Source organism: Pithys albifrons, chromosome 6 (genome assembly GCF_047495875.1).
Source record: "Pithys albifrons albifrons isolate INPA30051 chromosome 6, PitAlb_v1, whole genome shotgun sequence".
Classification (NCBI taxonomy): Eukaryota; Metazoa; Chordata; class Aves; order Passeriformes; family Thamnophilidae; genus Pithys; species Pithys albifrons.
Genome location: NC_092463.1, coordinates 7,518,281 through 7,534,306, shown reverse-complemented (window position 1 = coordinate 7,534,306; position 16,026 = coordinate 7,518,281). Strand labels below are relative to the sequence as shown.

The 16,026-nt window shown below is 42.4% G+C and overlaps 1 protein-coding gene across 4 annotated transcripts in view; it reads right to left on the bottom strand.

Annotated features, from left to right (window-relative positions):
- Positions 1-1,644: 1,644 nt before the first annotated feature.
- Positions 1,645-16,026, bottom strand: part of SYNE2 (spectrin repeat containing nuclear envelope protein 2) — a 181,876-nt gene continuing 167,494 nt past the window's right edge. For 3 of the 4 annotated variants that reach the window (XM_071557344.1, XM_071557347.1, XM_071557345.1), the window contains 13 exons: positions 14,750-14,887; positions 13,680-13,874; positions 12,560-12,842; positions 12,135-12,203; positions 11,196-11,332; positions 10,159-10,288; positions 8,374-8,585; positions 5,718-5,918; positions 5,222-5,350; positions 4,535-4,723; positions 3,771-3,860; positions 3,506-3,552; positions 1,645-2,719 (listed from right to left, as the gene is read on the bottom strand). In XM_071557344.1, the coding sequence (XP_071413445.1) occupies positions 2,494-2,719; positions 3,506-3,552; positions 3,771-3,860; positions 4,535-4,723; positions 5,222-5,350; positions 5,718-5,918; positions 8,374-8,585; positions 10,159-10,288; positions 11,196-11,332; positions 12,135-12,203; positions 12,560-12,842; positions 13,680-13,874; positions 14,750-14,887 (2,046 nt within the window). In that variant the 3' untranslated portion in view covers positions 1,645-2,493. The remainder of the gene's footprint in view (positions 2,720-3,505; positions 3,553-3,770; positions 3,861-4,534; positions 4,724-5,221; positions 5,351-5,717; positions 5,919-8,373; positions 8,586-10,158; positions 10,289-11,195; positions 11,333-12,134; positions 12,204-12,559; positions 12,843-13,679; positions 13,875-14,749; positions 14,888-16,026) is intronic. The other variant, XM_071557346.1, reaches the window with a different exon arrangement.

The following is a 16,026-nucleotide window of genomic DNA, read 5'->3' as shown; positions in this document are numbered from 1 at the left end:
ATCTAACCCTGCCCTCTGTCAGTTTAAAGCCATTCCTCTGTCCTATCACTCTGTGCCCCAAGCCCAGCTCTGTAGTAGATCCTCTTTAGGTTTTACAAGTCACTCTTAGATCTCCATGGAGCCTTGTCGTTGGTGTTGACTGTTTTGGGGGACAGTTGAGGTACATAGAGCTGAAAATAGACTCATCTCCATGCCACAGAAGTAAGTTTTGGGCTGGTGTCATCCCCACAAGGTGTGTGCACAGATCTCACTTGTGTTTGCTCGCACTACTGCATCTGCCCTTACTTTTCAATAATTTTTTTCCCTTCCCTGACCCCTAACAACCCACTCCTGAGCAAGATGAGGACACAAAGAAATTGGTGAGTATATAGAATGACTTGTTTAAAGCAGACTTCAGTGTCAGCCTACAATGCAGTGATTTTAATCAACTGGAAATAAAACTATTTAAAATAGGTTTTGGGGAAAAAAAGATTTAAGTTATTTCCTAGGCGCTTTTTTGGTGACATTTTGAGATAATTTCTTGAAAGCCTCTCTCTCTAGATATTACATCAGCTCAACAATTTGATATAACTGTACATAATGAAAGGAAATTGTAGGCTATGAAATTTTCTTTAGACCTTTTAACATTGCTCAATTTTTCCCTCCCTGCATAGGTCCTTTAATGGCAGAAGAACTGAATATCATGTCAGCAACTGACTATTAGTTCTTGGCAGAAAGGTTTGCATGGGCATTTGTGACAACCTGGCAATGAAATAATGGTTATAGAGTTGGATAACTTCTACTGAGACAGAAACTTAAATGAGCTCCTTGTGAAAGTAATTGCTTTGAAAAGATCAAATAAGGATGGCAGAGGGAGAGAGGAGAGCCTGTGTGCCATGAGAGGTACGGAGGATCCATCATTTCCTTCTGGATTCATATTAGTGTGAGAACTGTGGCTGTGAAACTGGGAGCTGGAGCCTCTACACAGCTGTATTGGTTTAGTTTATTATCCTGGAAATAAACCATGGTGGGTTTGCCACCATGGCTGGGAAGAAGCTGTTGGTTTGGTATTTCTCTGAACATTAGAACAACAAAGCAGCTTCATTCACAAATCCCCTTCCTGGAGATGGGGAATCAGCAACTACCAGGGGCAAGGAGGGGAGACAGGGTGGGAGAATTACCACAGGCTAATTACAGATCTTATTTTCTGTGGGTAAGCATTACATAAATTGGCCAATTCCTGGGTGATTTTCACTGCAACCAACCAAACACAAAAAGCATTCATTCAAAGCCCTGCCTGCCACACTGAGCTCTACTCGATGTGCACTTCCCTCTCTCCAGCACTGCTGTAACTCCCAGTACAGAAAAATCAGTTCCAGGGTGGGAGATAGCTGAACCAACTAATGGTTAGTACTAGTTTGAAATGTGGAGCAATGTTGTCTTCCTCCAGGAAATCACTGACAGTGGCAAAGGAAATGATCTGTGCCACCAAACACAGGCTCCACTTCTGGATTTGTAATTTCTTGCTCTGGTAAGTGAGAGAGTGGTTGTGCTTCTTCCAACACTGCCTCATTAGCAAGCAAAGAAGTTGACTCATAAGGAGTGGAAGGGTCAGCAGTGTTGGACCATAAAGCTGACTCCCCCCACTAGACACACCAATAGTACTGCAGACATTGGCAAAATTTTAATGACAGTACCCAAACTGTACAATTGAGGAGCAATGGCAATGCTGACTGTACACAGTGTTTCCCTGGCCATTGCCCAAGTGTCAGTTTCATTTTAAAAACAAAAAGCTTATAAAAATGCACAATTCTCTCCAAATACTGTACACTATTCCGTAGGTTAAAAACTGAAAAAAATCTTTCATTAAAAAAGTCATTACACTATTTGTATACATCAGGAATAGTCTACATAATCATGTTCATCTAGAAAATATGTGCATTATAAACCATTTCCATGCAATGCAGCAATTGCTTATTTCAAAAGTGGTATAAAAAGACAACACAGCAGTCCTAACAACTAGAACACTTTATGCCAAACAAAACAAATGTGCATCACATTATTGAACGTGTCAGATGAACAAAATACAATAACAAAGATTCAAAAATATGTAATTTTTCTTGTATGCACAAAGTGACTACAGTACCAAAAGATACAGGTTACGTGACGTGTGTGCAGTAATCATGTTAAGCAAAGTCTCTCTTCAACTGCTTGTCATGCTAACCCAAGACAGACTATGTTTAAGATTACTGTGATGATGTTTCTGCATCTAATAACTCAGTATTCAAACACCTTGCAAGCTTAAGAGCACTGCCCCTATAAAATAGTGTATCAATTGCATCAAAGTATAAAGTGTGTTGCTTACAGTGTAAAAATCTATAGAAAAAAAGTTTGTTTTCCGTACAAAAATGCTGAAATTTTGTCAAGATATACATTTTGAGATGCGAAACTTGATTGATGCTGGCAGCATGAAGAAAGCACCACCCCGAGCGTGCTGGTGTGAGGGAGGATGTTTTAGGTGGGTGGAGGCCCGTTGGTGTAACGCAGCATGGGGTAGAAGGAGCGGGCGAAGTTGTTGGCCTGGGTGCAGCTGTAGTCCTCCTCAGAAGAGGGGATCATGCAGGCCAGCAGCAGGAGCAGCAGGAAGAACAACTGCAGAGGCAAAGCTGCTCGTAACACTCGGTAAAAGAAGGAGGGAGACCGAGGGTTTGTGTGCACAGGCTGTGGATGGCTTTCGCTTCTGGAAAGGAGAAATAAGGAAAAAGAGGCACTTAAGAGTTGGAATTGAGCAAGTTGTTTCAGCCCTCTCTAGGGTTCACACGATCCTTTTGAGATACAGGGCTCAGTATCTACAGGAAAACACAACACAATAAACACTTTAACTGTAATTTGAAAGTGTGCAACACTGCTCAGTGGAAAGCCAGCTCCTGGTTTGGGTTTACTGTCCTTATCATTGAAGACATTTACTACTGAAGAAGAAACATTTACTTGCAATAGCTTGGAGCAGTGTGTTTCTACCCTGTTTTCAGATGAAAACGTAGCTTTTCCCAGGAGGCAAACAAACCACTCCAAATACAGGGTGAAGTATAAAAGAAAGAATCATTCACGCTTGGCACTACTGAGAGCTGTCCTTTGAACAGGATCCTTAATGCACAGGGGGTTAAGTTCTCCCTTTGTCCTTCGTATCCTCTTTGCACTAAGTGGCTCTCAGGGGCAAGTTTCATTTTCCAGATATGCTGGTGGAATTAAAGAAGGATTTAAACCTAAAATATCCTCCATTTTGCACAAAAAAGTATGTTCTCAAGAGTAAAGACAAGCTAAGACTGTGGACCATTGCAGAGCTCCTGGAGCAGGAGTGCTAAGGAAACCATTCCCTGAGGTGCAGCCCAGAGCTGGAGGCAGAGGAGACATCACAGGGAGGCAGAAATCACCTCCTCCCTGTGTCAGCCCAGGTTTCTGCTGGCACTCAGCTCATCTCTGCCATGTTCACAATCCTTCAAGAGATCAGGTGAATATGAAATAATACCTTGTGCTGCTGCTGCTTCTGCCATCAGAACTTCTCCTTACGGCGATCTGTCGAGACAAATAGCTTTTAGTATCCCAGTTTCAGAAACTACATGGAATTTCTCATTTTTAGAAAAGACAGTTGTAAACCTTAAAGTCTGGTTGTAAATTCTGTAATAAGGTAAATGGATCTAAAAGGTAAAATAATTACATCTGAAGAGCTTTTACATTCCATCTGCCAAAATATGCTATATGCTGATAGCGAAATATCAGAAAAATGTACTTGCCTTCCTCACAGCAGGGCTGGATTTCTCTGCTTCTGGATTATAGTCTCCTGAGTCTAAGTCATCTGGAACTAGCAGGAATGTTTTGGTATCCTAAAAGGTAACAACACTCTCCTCTTTAAAATGCCCATTTAAAACTCACAACAAATGAAGTGCAAAGAGCCACCTTTCACTGCCTCTTCAGATGCACAGCCACTGCCTCTTTGGATGTGCATTAGCAGTGGTGAACTGATGCTCCAGTTCTCTGGCATAAAGAAATGCTTTATTATGCCCATCCTGAAGGAATTATGATGGAATGGGTGCACACAGGTTTTAACTTGAAAATATCTCTTATCAGACAGCTCTCAGGATAAGCAATCCACTGCTACGAACTACAACTCCTGTGTGTTCATTGCACGCTCCCAGCCTGGTACTTGGCCTGGATCATAGAAATTCAGGTTGGAAGGGACTTCAGGAACCTCAGCTAATCCAATCTCTTGCTCAAAGCAAGGCCAGCTATGAGACCTGACCAAAAGCCTTATCCTCTCTGCTCTTCAAACCCCTCAAGGATGGAGGCAGCACAGCCGCTCTGAGCAATCTCTTACAATACTCTTCCAGCATTGTAGTGCTGTTTTTCCTACCAGCCAGCCTTAACTATTCTTTTTTCAGCTCATGAAGGTAGAAGTACTTAAGTTTTAAGTCAGTCTTTTATAAATACCTTTACTCTTAGTATGTTATTACTTTTCCTTAAGAAAGATCCACAAACAAGGTTTTAAATTCGGACTCACCAGATTTCCTTGTACTGTTTTTAAGTCCTGAGAGATTTGTTCAATAAGCTGTTTCAGTTTCATTCCAATTACATGAACTTTCTCTTCCTCTTCAATGTAATCACCATCTGATTTAAGCAGCAGGTAAGCAGTGAGTTCTTGAAGGGAGTTTACATTAAGCTGTTGCTCCAGCAGCTCCTTCTCCAGTTGCTTAGAACAAACCAACAGAAAACAGTGCAACAAACTTACTTTCAACTTTGAGGATATTCTCACAAAGGGAGGAACTCTGGAAGGTTTTAAGGAACAGCTCAACCTGCCTAACAATCCACAATACATAGGAATGGCTATTACAGCTACAGGGGAAATGAAGTTCTCTTGAAGAGACTGGTTGTACCTGATTGAAACAACATTTAAAAATAGTTCTAGCAGTAGGTAATTCATATAGAGAAGCCATTAAAATTTGGAAATTGGAAATCTTACTCCAGCATAAAGACTGTTCATAAGCAACTTAATGATGTTGTGTAAATATGGAAAAATTGCCTCATACAAGAAATATCTTGGCTATTTCAGAAACCATCCCCATGCCTGACTACAGCAGGTTCAAGGACAGACTGTAGCCACCTAGAGACAAACACCCTGCTCTTGCTTTGTGGTAACAGCTACTGACTCACTGAAGAGCTGAGGTGCTGCAGTTAAGACTACACTTACCATTAGCTCCTTTTGGCATTCCAGTATTGTATTGAGGTCAGCATTTGGATCTGTGATTTGTGCTTCATTCCTTCGGCTTTCAGCACTTGCTAACCACAGGATTAGTTTTTGGCTCTGATCATGGAAGTCCTAAATCAACAGAAGATTTGCACATAAGAGAAAAAACACCTCTGAAGTGCTTTCACCTGGCTTTGCCTACAAACAAAATACCCAGCCCAGATTAGACAGAGCCACCACAAATTCTTCACGATTAGTGAGGGTGCAGAAATCTAGTTAAATTGTTCCACCTGTGCAGGCAAAGGCTATTACCCAACTGAAAGGCATTTTTACCAAACCCTTTAAACCCAACAAAATCAACTTTATAAGAAAACAAAGTGTCTCGGATTGTGACTATTCTGCTGACGTGCAGGAATGACCCAGCTGCCCTTTCCCCTAATCTCCCCTCAGCAGCATCGCAGAGAGTGTTTTCCCTTACAAACTGGCATGTGGTATGCACCTGGCAGTTCAGTAAGGCTTGTTGTAAACCTTTCCTCCAGCTGTCCAGTGCACGAGTTGCTTTCTCCCAGTGCAAGTTCACCTTCCGAAGCCTGTTCTGAAGCTCCTTGAACTCTGTGCTGTCTGCCTTCTGGAATTCTTTGCTACTCAGGTTAGCAGAAAGCAGCACTGCTTTGTAGTTGTCAAATGCTTTAAGCATGTCCTGGTAGAAAAAGAGGGTTAGAAACTTTTATGAATGTTGAAAAAGAAGTTGTTTATTTACAATAAAACTATGCAGTCAAAAGAATCACAGGTATTGGGGAAAGCTGTTTGAATCTGGTGGCTTTTCAATACTGCCAAGAAACATTTTAAGGTAGGTGGCCTTCTTTACGTTATTTTTTTAAAGCCAAACCCTTCACTTTGAAGAAAATAAAATTGTCTGGGCTTGTGCCTCTTCCTAAGTCATAGGCATTTATGGCTTAATCCACATCTGTCCTTCATTACTCTGAGCTGTCTCTTTTCCTCACATTTGGACAAATATTCCTACAGGTCATCACACAGGATTTCCTCTTAATTTATAAAGCTTTTGCCACCTCGGAATCCTAGAATAAAGCTGAAAGGGACACCCGGAGGTCTGTACTCCATCCTCCTGCTCCAAGCAGGGCCAAGTCCAAACTCTGAGCAGGCTGCTCAGGGCCTCATCCAGTCAAATTTTGAGTTTCTTGCAGGATGCAGACTCCCCATCCCCTCTAGGCCCCTGGTCCCAAACCAGTTGTGAGAAATTCTTTTTCTCTCTAGTCAGAGTTTCTGTCAGCCCATTTCTCTGACTTGTCCAAGTCCCCCCAAAGGCAGTCCTGCCTGTTTTCCTCCTCTCCCTTAGAACTGCAGGGGGAAATACTATGGAATTTGTGAAGTCATGACCATATAATCTAATCACTTTGAAGTTAAGGTAGAGCCTCTATTTCTGAAGGCTTTTTAAAAAATTAATGCTGTACAATACTTCATACCCTCAAGTTTACAGTTTGAATCAAGGGTATTCAGTCTTTTTCAAGTTGCTCTTGCAGTAGGAAAGAGCTGCAGGATGAATCCAGCAATCCACACAACTCAGACTGCTTTTCTCAGCAGCCCTTCTAACAGAGTGTCAATCTATATATTCTCAAGATCTGCATCCCCCTTGCTGAAAACTGCTGGTTTAAATTACATTTCACCCAACGAAGAATCCTGTCTCCCTTTCCCAAGCAAAAAAGTGTTTTTTAATATCAGACAAAGCAAATGGTCCATCACAGACCTCCAAACACCAGTAAGCCAGTCTGCAGGCAGGCTGGCCTTATCCTTGCCAAGGGCAATTGGGTTGTCCTGATAACTCAGGAAATTCACCTCTTGCTCTTTTAGACACCCCTATAAAGCCAAGCTGTCTGAAAAGGGGATTTACAGCCAGCTGGACTCCTCCTAAGCAGATGCAGAAGAGAAGTGAAGCTCTGCTGCTTGGAGAGGTCAGACACCCCACTCCAGGCTGAAGGGAAGCACCTCCCTCCGCCCAAGAGGCAACACCAAACCTTTCCTACACTTGGTGCCTGAGCCAGACTGGCTGATGGAATCAGAGTCAATCTTACTGGAGTGCAGTTATTCTCCCTGGCCTAAGGACTACTTCAGGACATGCAGGCTTTAAGCATACCCTCATCATGCCTAAGAAATTCCCCCTCTGTCCTGCAGAGTGTCTTGTTTGTGAGTATAATCCCAAGTGTGATGCCAGCCTCACCAGTAGCCTCAGGATTTGGGTGACTCTCATATGAGGGTACTGGCAGAAGGGTGAGCACACCAGGATTTTGCACTTCCACAGGTGTCAGGAACACTCAGTCTCTCCAAGTTCAGCCTGAGGCATTTTGTTACCTGTGTCCCAGGGACCCAGCACTTACATTGTGCCCTGGTAACCTGCTGGTACAACTTACAGACCTGACACAGGCCTAGCTTATGGAAGCTGAGTCATAGAAGGCAACATAATATGACATGCTGACAAATGTTCATGTTATTGTTTCTCTAACTGTTCTGTTACTTGGCTGAAGATTAGCAGAGACTGAATTTAATTTTGTTCCTTGCTTTTAACTAATACATTCTATTCAATGAGAAATCTGGATTTGCCTTACAAAAAACCCGCACATTTTGAAAGGATCAATCTTTCAACTATTGGGCAAATGTGCTATTTAGAACCATGATTTTTTTGCAAACACCATATTGCTAAAAACCACAGCTTTAGAGCAGATCTTTCTCAGCCTCCCCACTGGAGCTACACCTTTAATTCGACTAAAAAATAAATCAGTCTAGACTTTGCAGTCTGTTGACCTGGCTAATTTTCAATCTGCTTCTGGTTTGCAAAGAGGGAAACGGCACATGGAAAAGATGTTAATATGACTGCAAGAAAACAAAGGGAGAGGGTTTTATTTCAGCCTGTCTGCCTGCTGTGCCCAGGCCTACTGTCTGCAAACCTCTGCCTAAGAAGACAGAAGCACCTTGCCTAACCACCCTCTTTTGTCCTGTCAGCTGAGAGCAGTTGAGCTCCCCTGTGGCACTTTCACATTGCCATTGGTATCTGTGCTGCCCAACAGATCCCAGGAGCACAAACACAGTGAAAAAGAGCATCAGCATCTTGAAATCCCACTTCTCAGGATGCCATAACTTACTTTCAATTTCTTGACCCTTTGTTCCAATGCCTGCATGCTTGTTGGAATTTTCCCTTTTTGCAGCTCTTCCAGCTCTTCCTCAGTTTTATCAAGCCAAGCAGAGATGTCGCTGAGATCTGAGTCCAGCTGCTGCCACTGCTGCAACTTCTGTTTCATCCTAAGTTTATTTCTGAGGTCTTGGGCTTGGATGAGCTCCCACCTATCAATAATGCCTGCAAAGCATACAATAAGATACATGTAAATCTTCAATATTGTGCTGAGTGTGTAAAATTGATGCAAGAAGTTTTACAAGTAAATTATTCTCCAAACTACTCGAGGCCAAATAATGGCTGTCATGTATTACTGTTACCCTGACATTTTTTTCTTGAGATTCTGCAGTCTGTAAGTTCCGTGTTATGGTCAAGTTATACACATAGCAACACTACAGAAGATTTTAGTCACATTAACTCACTTGGAAAAACAGAGCAAGCCTAAGGAGATGGAATCCCAGGAGCCCAGCTGTGATTTGGTGGTCACCAAAATTCCTCACAGCACAAATATGATTCAGCAGTTAGGACTGGGGTTTGTGTTTTATGCCTACACGGAGCAAGTCCAGAGGATGGCCATGACTATGCTCACAGGGCTGGAGCACCTCTCCTACAAGGACAGGCTGAAAGAGTTGGGGCTGTTCAGCATGAAAAAAAGAAAGCTCTGGGGAGACTTTAGAGGCCCTTCCAGTGCCTAAAGGGGCTACAAGTGAGCTGGAGAGGGACTTCTGGCAAAGGCATGGAGTGATAGGACAAAGTGGCTTAAAACTGGCAGAGGGCAGGTTTAGAATAGAAGTTAGGAAAACATTTTTTACTGTGAGGTGATGAGGCATTTGAAAAGGTTGCCCAGAGAAGCTGTGGATGCCCCATCCCTGGAAGTGTTGAAGGCCAGGTTATAAGGGGCTTTGAGCAACCTGGTCTAGTGGGGGGTGTCCCTGCCATGGCAGAGAGGGTGATTTAATTATATTTAAGGTCTCTTCCAACTCAAGTAAGTCTATGGTTCTATGTTACATTAATTCAGTGGTAAAGGACATGGCGATGCCACGTGTACAACCACTAATACTATTTCTGAAAGCACATTTAAGCCCTTTTCAGAGCTTTTCCTACTCATCCCATGTATGGGACACAACCCTGGAGTATTTGTGAGACCAGAGACATAAACTAAGAAAGCTGGTGCATAAAGCTGCAGCCTTCCCATCACAATTTCACTTTTGTGATTGCAGTACAATGTGTTACTACTATCTCAAGCACCTGAAACCAGGAATGAGGTCCTAAAACGTTAAGAACCAGCTTGTTGGTCTATTTGGACATAAGAACCACAGTGAAGACCAGAATACATGACCAACTTTGACAAAACATTTCTGCAAATGGGAGCTGTAGCATCTTGTAATATGGAGTACCAATGGCTGAACATAATCTTATTTTAGATAGACACACACTTCTTTGGTTTGAAATCTGATTAAAAGTCTCTGAAGTATTCAGCATCACACAAAAGTGAAATTGTTACCATTCATTACAACTAGCAAAGAGGCAGAATTTATTATGAGACAAAAGTCTTAATTCTGACAGAAAATGTAAAACGCTTAGAACAGCACATCCAGGTTGGACAGAATGGGGTAAGAAGGCAGCTCAGTGAAACTTGGCAAAATACATTAATTTAGATTATAGTGGTTTAAATCTTGTTCCCAAGGCAAATGTGTTGCATTTGTGCCCTCAGAGTCACAGGACAAACACTGCAGCCCCAAAGACACTCCTGTACCTGACTGCTTCTCTGCTGCTGCTATATTCATCAGCTCTTGGTCATCTTGGGATTCTTCATCACTCATATGAGCAGATGGAATTTTCTCTTTGCTGCTGCTGGTGCTGCTTGCAGAGCTGAGCTGCTTCACCTGGAATGACATTTTGGTGGGTTAGCCCTGTAGGTTAACAAGTTGTCAAAGATTAATTTATATGGTATTACTTTGGGGTTGGCTGGGCTGCTGCTGAGCTCTTGCATGTCAGATTTACCACTGGGCTTCTGTGTCTTTACTGACAGTTTATACTGGTTCTCTGTGCCATTCCAGTAAACAAACACACTCCAAAAGTGGTGCTAATTACTGCAAGACTGGACGTGGCAAATTAATTGATTTTGCACTACATGTACCAGACAATATACATTTGCTGATGCTCTTTGCTGGATTCTGGTCTTGGCAATATTGACTCTAAGGCTCTAAGGCTGGATTAGTGATGACAAAAGCAGCCAGATACCAGCACTATCCTGTCTGGAAGAGTGCTAATAATTAGTTCAGATCCACTGAGCCTGGCAGCTGCTGGCAAAGCCATGTCTGGCAAACAGCCACCAAGGCTGAGGTACCAATGAGCAATAAGCCATTCTGGAATGTTTTTCATTGCCTAGAAGCAGATTAAATGGTGGGTTTCATGCTAGAAAATGATCCTTCAAATCTGCCTCCTTAGGAAAGAGAGGTATGTCAGGGTATTCACACCCTCTCCTCTGTGGGGGTTACATTCTCCTAGACTTGTCCTATGACAACAGAGGAAGGAAGTTCCTCTAGACACTGACCCTGACCAGGAGCCCAACATGATTGCTCTGAATGGCTTTAAAGCAGCTGTTCTAGCACATGGATAGAAACTCTCACTGGTTGCCTGAGCCATCAGAAAAAATGTCTAAGTTTGCATGAAATGCATATTCCCCCCACAAACTAATTTTTATCTTGATGCTGGAGAAGGGAAGAGGATGGTTTACACAGAACAACAGACTCTGTAGAACAGATTTAGTGCCCACAGTCTCCAACTCACATAATCTGGCTTATAGGGAGTACTTGTCTCTGGACCAGACAACACATTTCCAACCATCTCTGCCTGGTTATATCTGTGTTTCCTGCAGACTGGGCTACCTGGAGAATGCCAAGGATGAGCTTCTGAAGCAGACTTTCCTGAAACAAATAAAACCAAAACCATACACCATGAGTGCAAAATCCCACATCCATGAGGAAGCTGTTGCTTTGTTTAAAGTTAGAAAAGCGCTTTGAATAAAATGGCATCAAGTTATGGCATAAAAATGACAGTTTTGCAGCTTTCCTTGCAAAGCATGCACATTTGCAAAACATCAACAGTGTTTCAAAGGTAATGAGATGAGAGCCATGCAGTTATGGGACATTCTGTTTTCTTCTGGAAAATGCTTGAATATAGGTATGAGTAGTCAAAAAACTAAAGAAAAAGACTGCACCATGGTTTTTGGAAAGTTTGCATCCCAACAATACCGTCACACATCTGCAACACATGTCAGTAGGGACAAATACAGACATGTCTTGACTTCGAGAAACAGTTGTTCTGGATTTAAGGGACAGGACAAACATGGTTCTGTCATGCACCACAAAAAATACTTGCAGAGTTGGAGCTACTGCCCTCAGTAATTATGCAACCAAAATTAGAAACAACCAAAAAAGTGATACTACCCAGAGAAAACCACCGAGAGAGTACCAGAAGACTTTGGATCAATACAATGAAATGCACATTAACCACCTTGGCATTTACCAGGCAAAACCTAAATGGTATGTTCTGGACTGCTTTGTAATGTACATGTGGATACTGCAGCATAAGAACACCATGACAGGATGAGACATGGTGTCCACACAAGGCAGGAAGTCAGACATTACATATGAGAGAGGTTGAGGATTATAGCGTGCAGCACAGGGAGGTTGCCATGTTCAGACACATGCACTAGCAGGTGCCTACCAGAAGATGCTTTCAAAGTTTTTGTGGTCATTTTAAGATATGCCTCAGGGTTTTCAGTGATTTCTACATCTGAAAAAAGAATAATGTCATTTTCCTCACTATTCAATATTTTTCAACTATTAAAAACAACTGAAACAATGAGGGACAGCAAAGACAAAGAACAAAATAAGTGGTTGGTACTATTTTCAAGCATTCTTAAAAAGTAAAGTCTCTAAAAACCTAATGTTGATGAAGATAAAAGCTTGGTTTAGACAACACCATTCCCTTCATCAAGAGATCTAAGAGATGAGACTGCTCACATCTATTAATGGTACTTGAAAACCAACCAAACATGTGGGAGCAAGATTTCAATTCCCCTCCCTTCCCACACAGGGACATCCTGCAGTTGTCCCTGTCAAACCAAACTGCTGGACATTGGTTCTCACCTGACAGAGCACTGTAATATGTTGCTTCTTCATCATCTTCATGAGAGGAAGAACCTCCCACATCACCTGTGTGATCCCACTCGAGTGGGATGGAGTCAACACTGACAGGGGTTTCACAGCCTGATCTCTCATGACCTTGAGTGGGAGGCACAAGGTGGCAAAGGGACTGTGTCGATGAGGGCCCCTCGCTGATGGCCTTCTTGTGCCAGGGATCATTCTGGATTTCTCTGGAGTCTTCTTGATCTGTCTCATTTTCAGAGTTATCTTTTTCATCATCCAATCCCTACAAATAAGTAACAATTATTGCACATTACTAAGATTTACAAGAGACCTACACCACTTAATGAGCCAATGATTGAGCCACACAGTACTACCAGGGAGTTTTGTGGTCAGCTGCAGCAATCAAAGACCATGTGCCTAAAATTAAAGGAAGGCATCATTTCTGTCTCCTCCTCTTTTCCCAAAACTTTCCTCATCAGCAGCTACCTCTCTTCTTTCAAGACACTCAACCATAACATCTCTCTTTAGTTTGCAGGGAGGGGTACTCAATTCCAAAAGGACTTCAAAGGTCAGCAAGGAAATGATGCTCAGGCACAACTGAATAGCTACTTGCAGTTGTACATGTTACTTCCTTCACCTGCCTTTCTAATAGATATTCCTTCTTCCTGAGCCAAAGCAAACTGAGAATCATCTGAATGTTCCCAGGGGAAAGCAAAGTGCATGCTGTTCCCTATTCAGGGCTCTCAGAACAAAGTGGACAGTTGGAGCCTCACAAATACATAAAGAGATATTTTAAGCACATTATTGAAATTAAAATAAACAAAGTGATACTAAAAACACCAAAAAAGCTTTTGAATCCCTCAAGCCACTACTACATAAATATGAACCATGTGAACTACTTCCATGCTATTATCCCAGTTCTGCAGATGAAGCCCCAGCAGGACAAGTAAGAGGAGACAAGACTGGCAACAAAGATTTAGCAAAGCTGGCACATCCACTACAGAGCTCCTGACCCCTTTGAGCTCAAACCATTCAGCCAAGGTGCTATGGATAAGCAATGAGCATTGCAATTCAAACACCTAAATCTCATCCAAGAATCAAAACAATAGTTGATTCTTACAGGATCCCTTGAGGTCAGTCTTTGATGGAACCGGGCAACTCGCCCAAACACCTCCTGACAGTATCGGTGAAGCTCTTCCAATTCATCTTCAATCAGGGTGGCATCCAAAGGCTCGCTCTTCTGAATCAGCTGCTCCCCAAAAACGATTAGCTGATCAATCTTATTGGTATTCAGCGTTATTTCCTGCTGGAAACCCTATTTGGAACACACAAGAAAAATAATTACTTCTGCATGGGCCCTTTCTAGCCTAAGGTTTGTCCCTCTCTTCTGGCTCACTGCAGTGAAAGACAATATTGACACTGTTGTCTAATTTAATTTGGCAAATATCTTTTTACTCAAGAAGTCCAAAGGTTTGTTTTATTAGCAGAATTACAGTTCCAAATGAAGTGGCATTTTCCACTCACGTGTACATCACTGTGACTGCAGTCTTAGCCTGCAGAGGATCAAGACACAAGAGTTTAGCTAATCGGAGACTACTTTTCTGTTGGGTACACACGATCTTTGTCTCAGTAGTAAAGCAGTTTTTTTGGCTGCTTGGGACTCCAGCCTACTCAACAATAAACCTACATCCCAAAACAATTAACAATGCAGGGAGGACAGAGAAATTAGCCTATGAACAGGTAGAAAGGAACTAGTATATTCTTTAGAATCATTCACATTGCTGCCATCTTACTTCTGTTGAAAATCCCAGCTACAAACAGAGTGCTCAGAGGATGCCAATTCAAAAAAATTCTCACAAGAAAAAACCCATCTGAACTTAGGAATGTAGCTTTTACTGTTAACCAGCATCTGCAGCTTTGCAGGCCAGATATCACTGTCACTGACATGCAATGTCAGAAGAAAATGGCAGGACAGAATTGAGCTTGAACACTGAGCCAAATACTATACAATTTAATCTTGATTCAGACAATATGTCTTAACAATTTACTGGTGTCTTAAAACAAATACAGCCCTACAGAGATCTGGTGGCTGTTGTGAAGTTCCAGAAAGGTACATGATTCTGTCAAGAGAGGGAAGCCCAACAGGGTCAGCTGGGCTATATTAAACAACTGCTCTGTATGGATACGTACATTTAACTGTCGCATTTTGTCATCAAAGTTACTTTCTGAGAAGTGCTCCACGTTCGTCAGCTGGAGGTCCATCTCTGTAAGCCAAACAAGGATGCTTTCCCTTGTCCCCTCAAATTCATCTCTCCTATTGGTGAAGTGCTGCATGGGAACAAAGAAGCCAGTGTTATAAGACTTCAGCCACTAAAAAAGATGGTCACAGGACTCTTCTGAAACCAGAGTTTTGTTTCAAAACTCCTGTTCACCTTGAAGGCCTTCAGGGCACAAATGGCAGCATGTCATATTTAAAACCTGTCCCCTTCCTGTAGTAATGCTAGAACAGTGTCCTATGTTAGTACACTATTGGTATGAAAGAGCGAATTAAACTTCAGCAGTGCAAGATGCTTCTACAAAGTTATAGTCTTGATTTCACACTGTAGGCCTTCTCCCACATCATTATACCAGTGTAGCAGTTACCTGGACTCAGACTTGATATCTAATTTGTTCTAGATTTAAAACAGAGATAAAGAAGGGAAGTAAACCCCATCTCTAATGATGAGATTAAACCCAGTTTTTACTGATTTTACAATGGAGAAACTAGATCATGGATGACCGTGCCAGTGTAATTAATACACCAGTTGGTGTGGTAACCAGGAGGAACATTCCCTGCTGCCATCCCCCACAGAAACTGCCAAAAGACATGCAGCTTGCTTGTTCTCCTGGGTGGATCTACAGTTCAGGAAGGGGATCATAAAGCATCCCAAACACAAAAACTCACAACTGCACAGATGAAACACCATCATTGCTCTCACAGCCTCATCCACTGACTTCTGGGACCTCACAGTTTTCCCAGTCAGTTGCTTGCAGCACTGCTATATTTAAAAATCAGGCTGTGACAAGTTCCCCCCAGGGCACAGCACAGAAATTTGCCCAGAGATCAGTTTAATTGACAAGCAGGATACTTCTTTGAAGTGTCACAAATACACCCTTGGACAACATTCCTTGTCTGGCAGGCAGTACAGCAGGAGCTGTGCCTCTCCATCTCAGCTCTGTATTTAAAGCCTTGTGGGTGAATCACAACTTGGCATGAAGGAGACCTGAGTTGCAAACTCCAAACTGTATAAGCCCTTTTGTCTCTCTGCCTCTTGTCTATGGAAAGGCGCAAGTGCAAGAACACATTACAAGACTGGATAAGAGAAAAGCGTGGCAGGAGCAGTGAGACTGGCAACTGACCATCCAAAATTTGCACCCATTCTTTCTTTATGCTTTTCTTTGGCCACCAAGAGCCCATCTACCAAGGA